This window comes from Meles meles, chromosome 20 (assembly GCF_922984935.1).
Source record: "Meles meles chromosome 20, mMelMel3.1 paternal haplotype, whole genome shotgun sequence".
Taxonomy (NCBI): domain Eukaryota; kingdom Metazoa; phylum Chordata; class Mammalia; order Carnivora; family Mustelidae; genus Meles; species Meles meles.
The window spans coordinates 47,752,155-47,770,370 of NC_060085.1; the positions used below are offsets into that span (position 1 = coordinate 47,752,155).

The following is an 18,216-nucleotide window of genomic DNA, read 5'->3' on the forward strand; positions in this document are numbered from 1 at the left end:
TTTTATTTATTTGACCGAGATCACAAGTAGGCAGAGAGGCAGGCAGAGAGAGAGGGGGAAGCAGGCCCCCTGCCGAGCAGAGAGCCCGATGCAGGGCTCCATCCCAGGACTCTGGGACTTGGACCCGAGCCGAAGGCAGAGGCTTTAACCCACTAAGCCACCCAGGCGCCCCAGGGAGAACTTTATTTCAGAAGAATGAACTTGAAATGTGGGTATCTTTCCAACATAGACTTGGTTTGCTTTGTCCCTTCTTTCTTCTCTTCTTTGAAGTTTATTTTATCTCTAAACTCACTGAAGCTAGTGATAGCCTTACAGAGCTTGGTGAGCTGAAAGTTCCAGATGTCTACTGGTTAAAACCCATCGAACCTTGCAAAAAAATGTCCTTCTTAGAGTGATAATTTATACCAGAGGAGTGTTTGATTCTTAATGCCCAATTTATTAATTCTTAGTCTCTTCCATTGCATCATACTTTTTCTAAAGAATGGTGGAAAAAAAGAAATGATAATGGAAAAATAGTTCATGTTGAATGTTTTAGGACTATCTGTGAGGAGGGTCTGACCACAAGCTTGTATTCTGCCTTATGTTAAACTTTGAAAACCAGAAGCAAAATTGTGTATTTTTATGTCTAAGCAATCTGAATGGCTTCTCTAGTGAAATTCCAGCTGGATTTTTTTTTTAAGCTTTCTTTATTGTGACAGTTATGAGAACTGCTATTCACTCTGTTTTTGCCGTCCATTTAGAGACTATCTTGACCTGCCAGCATCAGCTAGAATTGTTTATCGTTGGGTGTTTTGTGGACACCAGACTTTGGTCATCATGGAACACCCAGCACCCACGTTGAGCCACGTATCCTACGTTATAATACCTTTCCCTTGAAAGGGGGAATGGATAGATAACAGCAGCACCGTACATTTCAGTAGGTTCCCATAGTAATGAAAATGTTTTCCACACGTAATGTTTCATAACTGCAACCTTGATGGGCCCCCAGCTTCCACGTGATGCAGGCAAGGCAGGTGGTAAGAGTCTCGTTTTTCAGATAAGGAACCCAGGGCATAAATGCTGTTAAGTAAATTGCCCAAGATCACGTGGCTGCTTAGTGAGGAGCGAAGGCTGAAACTGAGGTTTCCAGATGTCCGGTTCTCCAAGCAGCTGTGCCTAACCACGTGTGGTTTATCGCCCAGTTCATGGTCCACGATCCTGGGTTTTGATTATCGTCCTTGGTTTCTAAGACAAGGACTCCCGACCTATAGCTGTCATTGTGTGACAGTGGTCTTGTTAACATGTAACCCCCAGCCCTGTCCAGTCTGCAGCTGGCAGAAGGGGCTTGTTCGGGAGCCCATCTGAACAAGTGCATTGGGCCTCACATGAGTACCTACCACAGCTATTCTTTCCTGTGAGAAGAGTCTGTGTTTGTGCAGCTGAGAGACTGGGTGTGGTGGTGGGGGTGGGGAGGATTATAAAAAGCCAGGAGGTATTTAGACGTTGGCAAACTTGGTCAGATGAGAGGTGTTTAACAAAGCAGAGAGATTGCGAGCATGGGCTGACAGCAGACAAGTGGGGCCTGAGTCCTGGGGCACCGCCACCGTTTCCTGCCTGTGGGACTGGGCAAGTTATTTAACCTCCTTGAGCCTTAGTTTCCTTATCTGTAAGGCGGGGTTAATAATAGTACACACCTCATAGGGTCATTAAAGGATTAAATGAGATAATATATGTAAAGCATTTAGGCAGCACCTGGAAAACAGGCAGTGTTCAGTGAGCATTGACTGTAACACAGTTTATAGAAGTGGGGGGTCCCCAGGAAACGGTGACTGCTCAATTAACCACAGGTACAGCAGGAAAACTCCCCAGGTAGCCTTGGGTAGCCTCGGTACCCATCGCTGTCCCTCTGACACCTGCAGAGAGTCTCTTCAAGCCGGGAAGGTCTAGTTGGGGATGTCTCCCCAAGTCCCTGAGACTCCCAAGGCCAAGTGTGATGTCCTTGTGTTTCAGAGGCAGAGTGAAAAGAGAAAAATCAGACTCTAGGGAGGAATTTCTGTCAGCCACTGGAAATTCAAGCATTGAGCACTGTTCAGCAGTCACATTTTTCAAATTCTTGGACTCAGTCTGAGGACTTAATTCATTTTGCAGAAGATAAGTGACCAGAGTGAATGTCATGGGCTGTGGTGGTTGGGTCATGTAGTACTAGGCAGTGAAATGGAAAAGCTCATTCTCTGGATTCCCTCCAGGGCCAGCACAAAGGCTTCTAGAGGGTGGGCCATGCTCAGTGTGGAAATACTTTTCCTGTGGGGCAGGATCCAAGCCTTGAAGCTGTCCTAGTGGCGCTGTGGACTCCTGCCCCCAGACCACCCCTGCTCCTGTCATGCTCCATCCTGGGTTGTGTCTACCTCTGCTGCCTGCCACCCCCCATTCTTAAGTTAAGATGCCCATGAAGGGCTTCTCCCTCCAGATAGGCCTTGTGTTGCGTAGGTGCAGGTTGGTTGGCTCTGTGTTCTGGGGTACAAAGTCTGTCTTTGCCCCCTAAGTCTGTGAACTCTAGGGAAGATGGCTTTTCAAGAAGGTGCTTATGTGCTCACCTTCCCTGGTGTGTGTTTGCAGTGCCTGGAGCAGGTTTCTGTCTCCCATTCTTCTCCCAGGACCCCTTGCCTGCAGGATAATTGACGCTGTGACCTCTTGACCCTAAAGAAAGGAGTGTCGGGCCACCCCCTCCTACACAGGGCCTGCCTGTCACTAGGAGAGCTGCCGCTGTCTGCTAGTCCCTAACTTCAGGGTGCCTCTTATTTCAGAAGCCAGGTGGGCTTGTCGTCAATGGTGCTCCACTTCTTTGCAAGGACTTGAGCGGTCATGGTGGGTGGCTGCCGGGCAGATGAAGCAATATCTTAGTATTTTCAAGTGATCCTAAAGAATGCTTTCATTATTATCTTAAACTAAGACTTCAGTCCCTGAGTCTCTTTACAGCTTAAGCAGCACAAGGAGGGCAAACTATGTGCACGTGACCATTACCAAGGGCAAGAACATGTCCTTGGGCCATTGTGTCACCCAGCCACAACCCAGCATGGTCAAAAGTTGATTGGTTTGCACAGTCGGAGACAAAGATCCTCTGTGGTCTTGGCAAGTCTCTTCCACTCCTTACGCCTCAGTTTCCTCCTCTGTAAAATGTGGAGGGCCAGACTAAAGGGCTAGTTTCCAAACGATAGTCTTTGTAGCCGTGCAGCTCCAAGGAGTTCTAGTGGCTGAGAGAGGGTCCTTCCCACTCTCTTTCCAGCTAAACACTTCTGCCTGTCTCTCTCTTAAACCTGGGGTCTTTTCCTAAGATGGTGTTTGGGGAGGGAGGAAGAACGGGTTTCTCTGCTGGAAACCGTATTGGAAACTGTTGGAATAGGGTTCTTCCTGCTTTCACATTTTGTGACGAGTATTTTCGTTTTTGCGGTATTTTCTCGTTTTTCCGGCTTGACTTACAACAGCCACACCTAGGTCCCCACCCACCACGGTCCTCCAGAGCTGCCAGGGAGGCAGCCACTGCGCAAGCTCCCTTGCTCACCTGCTCCCGTCCCTTCCTTAAAGCCATGCCAGGTAGACCTGTTGTCTGTGATGTAGGGGTTGGTACTGTCTATCTGCCCCCAAACCAGCCTTCATTTCCTTTGAGTTTCCTGTGTGACCACTGGGGCTGGTCCTCTGTGTGTTCTCAAAAAGGCAGGATGGTAACAAGGGGTAGGGAAAGCAAGAAGCACCGGACCTCTCCCAGCCCAACTCTCTCATCCACAATGGGGCAGATTGATGAATGACGATTTCTGTCTTGGCAGTCTCGTAAGATGCTGACGGGAAGCTCGTATGGAAGGGGCTTTGAAACTGCGTGTGTTTTGGAGATGCGTGGAGGGCGAAGAAAAGTCAGCTGTGCAGGTAGCAGCACAGATCCCTCTGCTGGCGGAGACGGCCTCAGAGGTTAGCTCCTTCTCTGGACAGCTTTACGTGGTTTTCTAGCTTTCTGGGAAAGAAGCTGGTCTTCTTTTCCACTCTCCCTTTTCATTGTTACATAATTCATATACTGTAATATGCATAGATTATAAGTGTATAGTTTGATCAGATTTGACAAATAATGCATACCTGTGTTCGTTTTCTATGGCCGCTGTAACCAGTTACTACAAACTAAACAACTGAAAACAACCAGAATTTTTACCTCCCAAGTTTGACATGAGTCTTAATTAGGCTGAAATCCAGGTGTTGTCAGGGCTGCGTTCCCTTCTGGAGTCTCCAGGGGGAATCCATTTCCTTTCCTCTTCCAGCAGAGGCTGCCTGTGTTTCTTGGGTCAAGGCCCCTTCCTCCATCGTCCCAGCCAGCGGTGGCACATGGAGTCCTCAGAAGGCCTCACTCTGAGCAACTCTTCCGTCTCCCTATTCCACGCTTAGGATCTCTGTGATCATATTGCCTTCCCTGCGTAAGATAATCTCCCTCTTTTAAGGTCAACAACTTTGTCTCCCTTCGCCATGGAAGGTAACATGTTCACAGGTTCCATGTTTTATTCTTAGTGTTGTAGTTATCTCTACCACACCCCTCTGTTTACCACCAGCCTCATCCGGGTATTTCCTTCAGTCCAGAAAGTTCTCTTGTTTCCCTTCAGTCTCCCCACTCACACTCCCCAGGAGCATCCACTGTTCTGACTTCTCCTACCACCATGTGACGTTACCTACTCTAGGCCAGGTGAATTTTGAATGGTTACCTCACACTTGCTAGGTGGGGGTACCATGAAACTTTTGGAAAAGCAAAACAGTCTCTACTTGACACTATTGACTCTTAGTTGGAGAAAAGGGTGATTCATAATTCAGGGAGGAAAGTAGACAAGTAGCTTGTAGAAAAAAGGCCCTGCTTCAGAAATGACAGATGTTGGTGAGGATGCGATGAAAGGGAAACCCTCGAGCACTGTTGGTGGGAATGCAGGCTGGTGCAATCACTCTGGAAAACAGTATGGAGGTTCCTCAAAAAATTGAATGTAGGGCTACCCTGTGTCCCAGCAGTTGGACTACTGGGTATTTAGCCCAAAGATACAAATGTGATGATCCAAGGGGCCACCTGCACCCCAATGTTAATAGCGCAGTGTTCATGACAACCAAGCTATGGAAGGAGCCCACGTGTCCATTGACAGATGAATGGATAAAGAAAATGTGTGTGTGTGTATATATATATGTATACATACATACATACATATATATATGTATGTATATATATATATATACACACACACACACAATAGAATACTGCTCAGTCATCAAAAAATATGAAATTTTGCCATTTGCAACAATGCGCGTGGAACTAGAAGGTATATTGCTAAGCGAAATAAGTCAATCAGAGAAAGACAATTATACGATCTCACTCATGTGGAATTTAAGAAACAAAATAGGATCATAGGGGAAGGGAGGGAAAAATAAAATAAGACAAAATCAGAGAGGGAGACAAATCATAAGAGACTCTTAATTACAGGAAAACTGAAGCTTGCTGGAGGGGAGGGGGTGAGGGGAGAGGATAACGGGGGGATGGAAGGATGGGTAATTGGATGATGGACATTAAGGGGGGCACGTGATGTGAGGAACACTGAGTGTTATCTGACTCTGGTGAATCACTGACCTCTACCTCTGAAACTAATAATAGATGTTAGTTGAATTTAAATTTAAAAGCATAAGTAAATAAAACAAAGAGAAAAAAGAAAAGACCCTGCTTCAAGAGCCTGAGGTCTGGGAGGCGAAGTACCCACCTACTCTGGTCTGGGGTCCCACCTGCCTCTGGGCAAAGAGTCCTGGGGAGGGTGTCCCCCCTCCCCTGCCAAGTCCTCCAAATACAACATCACAGAAAGAGGTTTAACAAAGAGGCTTTTGAATTGTGTGCAGGGCCCTGTTCTGGCCGAGTCCAGACTGTACTAAGCACCAGAGAGGGGCAGTGACTGCCTCCAGGAGCCCCTCACTGAGGGCCCCGTTCCTCAGCCCCCCATTTACCCCTTTGGCACATCATGCCTCTGTGGGGGAGGTATCTTAGCTCTTCTGCACTGCTGTCACTTTTCACTTCTCCTCTTACACAAGATAGCACTGCTTCCCTTCTGGAGACCAAGCTTCTTCCTTCCAGAGTATCTTTAATTAGATTCTCAGGCGGGAGACCTGAGGCGACAGCTCTTGACTCTCACAGTGTCTTGGTGAGGTTACATTTGTCACAGTGTGGGCATCTCGGGGGTGTGCTAAATACTTGATGTCCATTATATTTTAGGGTACCCTGATCTCCCAGATACAAGTAATAACTACCCCTAGAGAACCTTTGTGTGAGAAAACGCACATGAAACTTTACTCTGGGTTCCTGGCACCTTATAAGCAGTCAAGAAATAATCGGTCATTGTGCCTATTACTGTGATTTTCTCATTAGATCTTCATAACCACCATGTGGTACTGTTACCATGGGCCATTTTTCCGATGAGAAAATTTGGGTTTCAGAGATATTGTCACTTTCTAAGGTGATATCAGCTCATGAGTAGCAGAGCTGAAACCCTGGTGTCTCTGTCTCCAGAGACAGAATTCTCACACTTCACTACCCAGCCCTCGCCTCTTAGGGGGATGCCTTCACTGTGGGGTTTTCACATTATACTAATGTGATGGCCATACACACAAACACACAACGCTCAGTAGGCCCTGTGCTAAGTGCTTTGTGGGCACCGTGGCAACCCTTCTGAGTGGGTTCAGAGAGACTGAGTAACTTGCCTCAGGTGACGGAGCTAGTGAGTGAGGGACCCAGGGGGTTCTGACTGGAAAGCCTGCCCTCTAATCCCTTCATTCAGGAATGTTTTCCTTCCTTCGAGGCACTGGCAATATTTTTCCTTTTGATACTTACTAATAACCACTGGAGTATGCCTTCCATTTCAGCAGAACGGCTGGTTACTTCAGGGACTCAGGGCTGCCCCGAATCATCTCTTCCACCTTCCAGCCTCCGGCCTTGTTTAGTCCTGGTTCTCGGGGCTTACTCGTGTCTCTGTACCTAGTGTCTACTTTGTTAATTTGTTGACCACGTTCTGTTTATAAAGCGGCTTCAGATCCTTGAGGGACTAAGGACTGATATAAATAATGCAAAATAAATATACTGGCTGTTGCAAAACATATATAGAAGTGTGTAATCCTCAGTCACTTGCCCTTCTCCCGTTTCATAAGAGGTTCCCCTCCCCTGGCCCTATCAGTTGACATCTGTTGGGTTAACCAGCTAGACGTTAAGCAGTGCGGTTTGTAGCTGGCGATCGCTCCGCACTGTGTTGCACTGTTACCAATGACAGATGGCAGGCTTTAGTTATTTATTTATTTGCTTACCTACTTAAAGTGCATTTTTTTTTTTTTGAGTGACCAGATTGTCCAAAGGATGCTTTTTAAGTTGCCTCCATGCAACAAGAAGACTAATGGGGTAGCCACTGAAGTTAATTGCCCTGAGGGGCCCCCTTCTGGTGCAGTCTCCCCGTGACCCCATGTTGGTGAAATATTGTATGGCTTATCTTGGTAAAAAATGTAGTCACCATAATTAGGTGGTTATAGGTTGAGTTCTGAGTCCCCACCTCTCTCCTTTTGTTTGTAGATGGCATCAGCTCTCAAAGAAGTGAACAGTTAGAACTTGCTTTTTCATATTTGAGCAGTTTTCCAGAATTAATCTGTGTTGGGGGTTTGCTTCTGGCACAGCCACTGAATACAAGCAGGATCTGATGGTTAGAAGGAGCCATGAAGTACTGGGTTGCGTTCATTCTTTCCTCAAATGATTGGGAAACTCCTTCTAGGTGTTAGGGCTCCTGTGGGTGCTCCAGAGAGAGCTGTAAAGCATACAGGTGAGGCACCTGGCCTCTTGGAGCTTCCACTCTGCATGAGACATGCAGTAAGTAGGTAAACAACAAATACAACAGAGACCGCTTGCTATGAAGAGAATGAAATGGGGCAGGGGAGAATAAGCAGTTGACTGGTTTGCTGCCTCAGATAGGATGATCAGGGATGGCCTCACTGAGGAGGTGATGTTAGTGGGGATGAGGGGACCCTAGCCATGGGAAGAGCCAGGAAACGTGAGGAAGAGCAAGGCGGTGGTCCTGAGTGTCTGATACAGTACTCTGCCAGCATTCTCTTGGATCAATTTCCTAAGGATAGGTGGCTATTTTTTGTAAAACATCCTTAGGGTGATTATTGAATTACAGAGTCTTTTCCTTACTGGCCTACCAGTTTTATGGGGGGCAGGGTCCAGGCCTCTTTTTGCTCACCATTGCGACTCCTATGATGGGCGTAGTGCCCAGCACAGTGAACACTGGATGGGTGGATAAACAGGGAGATGTGTAGGTGCCTGGATGAATGGGTAAGTGGATGGGATGATGGATGGATAGTCAAAATAGTAAGAAACCTAAAAGAAGATCGAGGGTAGTAAAGTGCAATGGAGGACACGAAAGACTTGAGCTTGGTTCAAAGAGTGTGGGAGTCTGGGAGGACTCATGACACACAGAATAAGGCCGAGCAGTCGGTAGGCAGTGACTTGTACTGCCACCAGGAGCCATTGGAGGGGAAAAGATAGAACCAGGGAGCACAAGTAGGAAGGAGAGATCTTGTTCTATATATTGAAAACACCAGAAGTAAGGAAGAAGAGTGAGAGGGAAAGGAAAGAGCACAATTAAGAAGCGCTTTGTCGGCAAATGAGACTGATATTTGTCAAGGCAGCACAGGGGCTAGTGGCTAGAAGAAGGGTCAGAGACTGCACTTGCCTTTTGGCAGATGGAAACGCAGTGGCTGTCCCCTGGCCTGCTGGATCTGGCAGCAGGTATTGCAGGGGTGGGGCAGGGTGAGAGATGGAGGAGTTAAGGGGCTACAGTGGCTGTTGAGGTTTTACTTTTTTCTAGGATTGCAAGCCTTAAGGCTACCTTCAGTAGGGAAATGCCATCTTTCCAAATGGGGGAGGATTTGAAATTGGCAGAAAGATCCAACCGGGAGAAGCAAATATATTGTTTGGAGCTTTGTTTTATTCCTCTGGAAATGACCGTATTGTATTTTTATGTAAATAATTCACAACAGCGTGGTGTTTGCGAAGGGGTGAAAAGAGAATACTCATAAATGAAGTTGAGACACCATATTGTGTTTTTACATCAACATTGTATACTATTGCTTGCAGTGGGCCCCAAAACAAATGTGCATCCAAGAGACAAGCTACCTGTTAACGTTGAGCTTCTTCATCTAACCACTCTCTACCTGTCCTTCAAGACCTGGTTTGAAAATCACCTTTTCCACAAAGATTTTGGGATCACTGTGGCCACTGGCATCCTTGCCAGCTCTGCGCTTCTAGGATGTAACTGTGTAGCTTCTGGAGCACTTTTTACTGACACATTTTTGTTTTACTTACAAACTTGTCACCCTAACCTGGTATGGAGCCGTGTAGGGGCAGGCAGCACGTCTTCCTGGTCTGTAGATATTCACAGGGCCGTGCACAGTGGAGGGGCTCACAGAAGTCCTTCAACACGTGACAGGACCTGCAGTAATCACCAAAAATACCTCGTTTCCATTGTTAAAGGAGTTGTTTTGGGTGTGTGCAGGTGCTTGTTCTTAGCAGGCTGGATTCTCCCCACCACCACCCCCCTTAGAATGTGTCTCAAGCCTGTGTGACTGTCCATCAGAGACATCCTGTGGCGGGCTGCTTTACAGTCTCCATGTAGGAAACCTCAGGTTATGAGATCTGGAGAACGACAGTGCATGGAACCAACTTTGGTCCAAACCTAGACCACTTGTGAGGTTTTGCAGCTGGCTCGGATCTCCATGAGGTTTTGGTGTCTTGAGTGGGATTAGATCCCTGGTCTGTCACAGTGTTGAAAAATCTGTGGGTTTTCCTCGGCAGCACTCCTTTTTCTGCCGGTTAACAGAAGATAAGAAGTCAGAAAGATTCTTCAAAGTCTTCTATGACCGAATGAAGGTGGCCCAGCAGGAAATCAAAGCAACAGTGACCGTGAACACCAGTGACTTGGGGAATAAAAAGAAAGATGATGAGGTAGACAGGGATGCCCCATCCCGGAAAAAAGGTAAGTGTTCCCCTGCGTGCAGCCCTTCCACCAGCTGGACCTACAGACTCCAAACTATTCTACCTGAGCTTTGAGGAGAAGCCCACCAGTCTTGTTACAATGTAATTCTTCCCAAGTAAGCAGAGCTGAACTGCTCCAACTTTGGTTTGGCAGTTCTTCTTGTGTAAAAAGATGTATGTACCTTCTTGTTGGTCAAGCTCAAGGTTTTATTGGCAGGAAATCCATTTGTAATCTTTTTCTGTAATTTTCTATTCAATGGTAGGGAAAGTTAAGACACAAACTTAAGGGCACCTGAGTCTCGGTGGGGAGTCTGCTTAAGATTCTCTCTCTCCTCTCCCTCTCCCCAGTGCTCATGCACATGGCTCTATTTCTCTCTCCCGCTTTAAAATAAATAAGTAATGGCTGCATAATATTCCACCGTATCAAAATCTTGCCATTTGCAATGCTGTGAATGGAGCTAGAGGGTATTACTCTAAGCGAACTAAGTCGATCAGTGAAAGACAATTATCATATGATCTCACTGTTATGAGGAATTTGAGAAACAAGACAGAGGATCACAGGGGAAGAGAAGGAAAAATGAAACAAGGTGAAACCAGAGAGGGAGACATAAAATAAGAGACTCTTAATCTCAGGAAACAAATTGAGGGTTGCCGGAGTGGAGGGGGATGGGAGGGATGGGGTGGCTGGGTGATGGACACTGGGGAGGGTATGTGCTATGGTGAGTGCTGTGAATTGTGTAAGACTGATGAATCACAGACCTGTACCCCTGAAACAAATAATACATTATATGTCAATTTAAAAAAATAATAAAAAATAAGTAAATCTTAAAAAAAAGACAAACACTTCAAAACTGGGTGTATATCACTTGTCACCTAATTCCCCCATATTTTCGAAATTATTTGAAAGTTCCTAAAGTTGTTCGTTCATGCTCTCACTCATAGAGAAGTCATACTTGGAAGTTGGTAGATGCACCGGTGTTCAAGTCAAATGGCTGTGAACAGGCTAACGAGCCACTACGGGCCTCTTGTTTTAAGTTGAGAACTGGGTTTCTCAGCCACAGTACATTTGGCCTCTGGAGGATGAGTCACTGGAGGGGCTGATCTGTGCACTGTGGGGTGTTTGACAGCATGTGTGCCCTCTACCTAATAGATCCCAGTAGCCCACCCCTGCAGCAGACTAGAAGTGTCCTTAGAGTGTGCTGATTGTCCCCGGGGTGGGGGTGAGCACAAAGTCAGCTCTAGTTTATAACCACTGATCTAGAAAGGGAATAAAGAAAGGGAGAAAGGCTAACATTCACTAAGTACTTTCTATGAACCAGGCACTATTCATCCTTTATTTGATTTGGAACTGAAATTAACCCTATACAAGAGATAGAATTGTTACCCCCATTTTACAGATGAGGAAACTGACGAGTGGAGACTGACTTGTCCTTGTTAAGGCTATGCAGTGAGTAGGTTTTGAACCCAGGCAGACTGGCTGCAGAGCGCCGCACTCCTCACTCTGATGCCTTCCAGGGGCACTGTGAGGGTTTGATGAGTCAACACACAGTGCCTTGTCCTTAGTGGAAAGCGTTCAACTTACTGTCCCCACGGTAACAGGACTTACTGTTGTGATCCTTGTTACGTGGACTCTCTCAGAAACTTCGCTACGTAGAATTCACTGATCCTCTCTCCCCTTTGCAGATCAGGACACTGAGGCCCAGAGCCATACAGATTTGTGAGGCGGACAGAGCCAATACTAAGACTTTTCCTCCAAAACAGTGCAAGCTTAGATATAATGTCAGAGCCATAAGCGAGTGGGCAGGGCATGACCCAGTTTCAGTCGTAAGGACTAACTAAGAGAAGTATTTGTCTAACCTTGAAGATTTCTAGTGAATACCAGAACCTACCTTTTTGAACATTATCTCTCATGCAGTGAATAGGACTCCTGAGGACTCAGCAGCATTGAGTGTCTTCCATTTGCATTCTAGCCAAAGAGCCCTCAACACAAATAACGGAAGAGGTCCGAGATCAGCTCCTGGAGGCCTCTGCTGCCACCAGGAAAGCCTTCAGCACCTTCCGGAGGGAGGCTGACCCCGACGACCACTACCAGTCTGGGGAAAGCGCCCAGGCCACAGCAGACAAGACCAAGGACGAGCTGGAGATGAGCGCGGTCATCACCATCATGCAGCCCATCCTCCGGTTCCTTCAGCTCCTGTGCGAAAACCACAACCGGGACCTGCAGGTGAGGGCTGGCCCCTGGGACTTGCAGCTCCTTGGACATCTCTGTTCCCCTCGCCACCACCAGCTTCCTTGAGTTGAGGACCCAGGATGGTTCTGACCTCTGGGCAACTGGCCTGTTTGTCTGTCTTCCCCACCATCTCCACAGGGACAGGAACCAAGTCTCTTGCTCACCAGTTTGGTACCTCCTGCATACGTAGTGAAATGTGGGTATGTGCCTGCGTGTGTGTGCATGTGGTAGGCTGCTGCAGAGGCAGGTAGAACTTGGACGGACGCAGGACAGACGAATGAGTAAATACACTAGACTTACAAAATCGGATATGTAGAAAGTTCTACTTAAATATGTGTTGGTTGAATGAATGAAGTGGCCTTCCAGGGTTTTACACAAATAGCTGCTCAAATATATGTGTTGGAACTGATCATTCCAGACATCTTTTGTCTGCTTTTTTAATTGGTGTCGGGATGATAACAATGGCCAAGGTGTATCAGGTTCCTAGAATACTGTGGATGCTAAGTGCTGCTGATATCATTATATTCATTTTATAGATGGGGGAACTGAGGTTCAGGGGACATAGTTAGGGAGTAGAGAACCGGGACTTGAACCCAGGCCATCTGGTGGTAGAGCTCGTGTGGTCAACCACCACGTTAAGATAGAGTTTATTTTCTTCCTTGAAAAGTTCCTCACCAGCAAAGCCTAGATGGAAGGACTAAGGTTAGATTACAGAGATGTCTCTCTCTCTCTTTCTTTCTTCCTTCCTTCCTTCCTTTCTTCCTTCTTTCCTTCCTTTCTTTCTTTTTTTTTTTTTTAAGGTTTTATTTATTTGACAGAGAGTGTATGTGTACAAGCAAGGGGAGCAGGAGAAGCAGGCTCCCTGCTGAGCAGAGAGCCCAATGTGGGACTTGATCCCAGGACCCTGAAATCACGACCTGAGCTGAAGGCAGAGGCTTTAACCAACTGAGCCACCCAGGTGCCCCAGAGAGGTTTCTTTCTGCTGAATGGGCATAGCTCTGTGGAGCCAATCACTGCCCAGGGGAAGGATGCTAGAGCACCAGGTCCTTGGCCATTACCTAGTTTTGCTGCTGGCTTTTGGGAAAAACACCCCTCTCTGCCTCAAAGGGATTGAGGATTAACAAGAAAGTGTGTCTGAACAACTCCACTAAGATAGAATATTGCCTCCTAAAATAAACAAGTTGGCAGTGGTAGTTCAGTTACTTGAATAATGATGGTATGAAAAGGAAACTGTGGCAAAGAAAAGTGCAGTCTTAAAATATTTGCCTTGCTGACTTTATCCGTCAGGTGATTTGATGGCCTTTCACACGTCACCTGTGGCCAGACCCTTCGGGGCAGCCACTGTAAATCAGTCATACTTCAACCCTGCCACACAGTCTACGCCTGGAAAAGTTGAGTAAGAAATTACATTGTTAAACAGTAAGACAGAACAGTGAGATAAAACCGGCTAAAGTCTGCAGTATGAACAACTTCTACACTGGTTTTTATTTTTAATCAAATTGGTCTGAAGAGCCTGAGTTTTGAAAAGGCAGATATATCCAAGGTCATCCATCAGCCAAATCTGGCCCAAATTTAAAAAATGAAAGAATTTTCCATAAGAACCATTGGGCTCTTTTCCACATTGTTGTTCATTCATATCCTCCATTGACCTTCCCTGCTTGATCCCTCTCAACGTCTGAGTGTGGGATCTTGGCCCTTAGTTTTTCTTTCCTTGCCTGTTGCTCAAATATTCCAACTTTGGATATAGACCACATCGGCCCCAGATCCACTGGCCTGGGACTGCCAGGCCTAGCCGGGTAGAACAAAGTATTCATGACTCAAAGAGCCAGGGACGGGTTGTGGTCTCATTGGCTGGTGCTATGTCTGCCGGCCAACTGTGCCCTCTCGCCTTCCATATGTACACCATTAGTCATGAGGGAGACTGGCCAAGGGCGTGTGAATGACACCATGGAAAGCCAGGCTGTCCCAACCAGCAGGAAGGCAAAGCCAACTGTGGCATCTCCGTGGATGGGGGGACCTCCCTGCTGCTGGCGCTATTTCTGGGCTGAGCTCGGTCGTTAGGGCCCTGTACTGTCCCCCAGCACTGCTGCCGCTGATCTCCACTGACCTTGGGCTCCAAAGGGAAGTGGGTTGTGACCGTGACTGTACATCATCTGGGTGAGTACTTGCTGTGTGCCTGGCACTGGTGGTCACGGAGACCTCACGCCTCCCCTTACAGAGCTGAGAGTCTCAGGCAGGAGTCACTCGGGGAAACCCAAGATTGCTGTGTAGCATGACAAGTGCTGTCGTGGTGTCATCAGACGGGTTTTGTGGGTTCACAGCAGGCAAACCAGCCCACTGTGCTGGTCCAGGAGGACTCCTCACAGGACCCAATACCGGCCAGGTTCTGAGCTAAGAGAAGGCTGCCTCCAGTAGATTCCCTCCACGACTGGCAGAGGGCCTGTGCTGACATCCTTGCTCTCAAGCCTGGTGTGCTTTCATGGACCTGTTCTGACTCCTTCACGGTACCCCCTTGATTTCCCTTCTTTACCATCGTACCCGAGTCCACGGCGGAAGGAGAGTAAGGCTTTCATTGCATGAATTTGCCAGTTCTTGTTTAGAAGTCTTCACAGTTTTAGTTTTGTACCTTAGTGCTTCCTTTGAACTACGGCCGTAAGAACCCCATGGACAGAATCACCATTCAATGACTCCTTCCAAAATTTGATTCTCCAACACATCGCTCTCTGGAAAATAGTATTGGGGGAAAGGGAAGTCTAGAGTATATTTTAATATATTTTTTAAAAGTCTTAGCAGCTTAAAAAAAAAAAAGTCTTAGCAACTTAATCTTTGAAAGTACCATAAGCATTATCCAAGTCAGTGGTTTTACGCTTTTTTGGTTTTGGCCACAGAATCCTTTGTTTAAGATCTTATGCAGAAATGTACTAAGTAAAGCAGATGAGAGCAAAGCTGTTCTATTCAGAGGAGAAATACAGTGCCCAAGAACTTTCCTTTCCTCCCTTACCTACCAGAGCCCCGAGAGGTGGTGCTTTCCAAGGACGCCCCTGGGTCCTACAGGGCCTAGTTGGAAAACCAGTGATCTGAACCAATGGTTTGCAAGGGTGAAGGTTAGAATCATCTTTAAAGGCTCCCAGTATGTCATACACACTGAGATGTTGGTAAAATTGCTCTGATAGAATGACATTTGTAGAAATCTGGTTCTCAAAATGACAGTTTTGAGTGGAAGTCACCTACTCTGATTGCCACATTTTGGCAGCATTCCAGAGTGGACAGTGGCTCTCTGGCTCAGGGTTTGCTTGTATACCAAAGGGAGGAGAAGACCTCATGAGGACATTACTGCCCCCCTGGTGTAAAGAAGTACCAGTAAGCTCAACGACAGAAGGAATTGGCCTTTCAAAGTTGCCCAGCATCTCTTGTCATATTTATAACCTTAACTTTACTGTTAGTAAATGTTTAGTAGAGATAAGGCCACTGCTTTTGACTTTGCCAAACAGCCAGTTGCTGCCTTAAACAAGCTTTGTCCACAGTAGTAAGAAACTTACTGGGAAGGACTATTCTTGAGGCATTTTGCCTATGCTTTCCGTCCTTCCTCTGAGGGGCTGCTTTTGCTTTGCAGCTGGGTTAAGGGACACAGGTCTCTTACTGTTGAGAACTACTGTATGAGAACAGACTTGAAGTTTCTTCATTTCTCAGTCCGCCCATCTCGACGTGGTCCCTGGCCCTCCAAGGAAAACCCCCAAAAAGAACAGGATTTCTCTAGCCTAAGCAAGGCAGAGTGGTGTGTGCTAAGGGTGAAATCTATTCCCTGAACATAGGAGTCCCTGTGAGCCTCCTAGTGAGTGACATCGCTCTGTTTTTGCAGAGGACGGAGGAAATGGATCTGAGCCGGGGAAGGGAAAATTCTGGCTTAACAACTATGAGCTATGGGAGAGGCATTCAAGAGAGGCAGCCAATTATCCTTCATGGGGAGCTGAAGCACAACATGCTTGGGGACTTCACAAGTCCCCTCTCCTCCATCCACTCAATTTAATTCAGATTATTTTAGCCAGTGTTTATGAAGCACCTGGCATGCCCCAGTCACTGTGCTAGCCACCAGGCACCCCGTGCTATCACCGTGGTCCTGGATGGAGCCGACAGACATTTCTATAAGCACATCCCGAAGTGTAAGGAGGGGTGAGAGAGGTGTGTGCCATTCTCTGATCTCCCTGGAGTCAGGATGGAGACTCAGGAGGGCTTTCTGAAGCAAGTGACTGAGGCTCCATCCTAAAGGACGATGAATTCATCAGGGTAGAGATGGGGAGAGAATGACAGGAAGAGAGAATAGTTTGCCCCAGAAGAATAGAATGAAGACTGCTTGAAGAGTAGGAAGAAGTTCATGCTTCCTGGCAGAGGGGCATGGTGGGAGCAGTGATGTCACTGTGCGGAGGGTGAGGCATCGTGGGAACAATGATGTCACTGGGTGGAGGGGGGGCATGGTGGGAGCAGTGATGTCACTGTGCGGAGACGAGGGGACATGGTGGGAGCAGTCACACATGAGTTTGAGAGGCAACTGGCTGGGAGAGCCATGCTTTGAATTTTACCCTTAGACAACCAGGCCCACTCCTATCCTCTTCCCAAAGAATTCTCCCTCCCTCTCTACATGATGAGGGGCTCAGCTAGGTCCCCAGATAGGTAACATCTTCCTTGAGGAACTGGGTTAAAGAGTGGCTGTGGAAGTCTACCATGGCTTCCCGTGGCCCTGAGAAAAACAATCATCGTATGACAGCCCACATGGTCTCAAATCATCCATCCTTCCTCTATCTCCCTCCCCGCCCCGAGTGTTGGTTCAATTTTTAGACTAGTTAAGAAGACTTGAGCATAAAGAATTAAAGTCAAGTTAGGAGAGTAGGGCAAAATGGTTGGTTTGATGGTCCAACTTTCAACTTTGTTACCAGCTTTTAATCTGTACATTTATAAATCAATGATACAAGGAATACATGAATAGATTCTCTTTATGGAAGTTCAAATGAAGATGTTAGTTAAAAAAAAATTTATTCTTCTCCCCATCCCTACCTCTCTACCCAGAGAGAACTATTGTTGGTTCGGACAGTGAATCAATGGGTTGGCTGGTATCTTTCCAGTCACTCTCTGTGTATCTGGATGGGAGGGGTGTATACATACTAATCCGTTATTTGCCTTTTTGGTTTTCTTTTAACACTATGTCCTAAAGATCTTTCCATATTGACACATGTGGACCTACTTTAGTGTTTCTAAATTGTAATATTGAATGATGTTGGTGTCCTGTATTTACTCCCCCATTGATGGACACTTAGGTTGCTTCCAGTTCTTCACTGTTGAAAACAGTGCAGTTGGTAGTGAACATCCAGTATGTTCTTTGTGAATAGAGGTCATTCTTTTATACGAGTGGAATTGCCATGTCAAAGGTCACATTTATTTTATATTTTGCTTCTATCGTTTTATAGTACTGTCTTCTATGCTAAAGATCCGACTTTTATAACTGCTTTAAAGAATTTTTGCAGTTAATTTTTCCTTCTTTTTAAAAAGAATCTCTGACAAAAATCTCCTCTTCATCAAAATAGACTCTGCTTTGTGAGGTGGTTGACTGTGGTTTGCTTGATTTTATTGAGGAAATACCTGCTCTTATGTCTCCCGTTAAATTACAGATTTATTTGGAGAACAAAAATTTGAGCAAACTCATTCTTGCTCCTTCCTATAATAAGTAATGGAAATGGCAAAAAACGATAACCAAGGTTTGTGCCATGGCAGTGGGCTTAAGTCAGCCTAGAAACACCTTGTTTTGTGATGAACCATCCCTAGTTCTAGGCTCTGGGCATCCAGCATCCAGACCACACCACCATCTTTCAAACATAAACGTTGTCCTTTGAAATGTTAAATGCTTCTGAACCCAATACCCGGTGGGAGGGGCATGGGCTGGAGTGGGAAA

General features: G+C 46.5%; 1 protein-coding gene across 6 annotated transcripts in view; it reads left to right on the forward strand.

Annotated features, from left to right (window-relative positions):
• Nucleotides 1-18,216, forward strand: part of ITPR1 (inositol 1,4,5-trisphosphate receptor type 1) — a 329,559-nt gene that overhangs the window by 245,638 nt on the left and 65,705 nt on the right. For all 6 annotated transcript variants that reach the window (XM_045991794.1, XM_045991795.1, XM_045991797.1 and 3 more), the window contains 2 exons: nt 9,866-10,046; nt 12,016-12,269. In XM_045991794.1, coding sequence (XP_045847750.1) covers nt 9,866-10,046; nt 12,016-12,269 — 435 coding nt within the window. The remainder of the gene's footprint in view (nt 1-9,865; nt 10,047-12,015; nt 12,270-18,216) is intronic.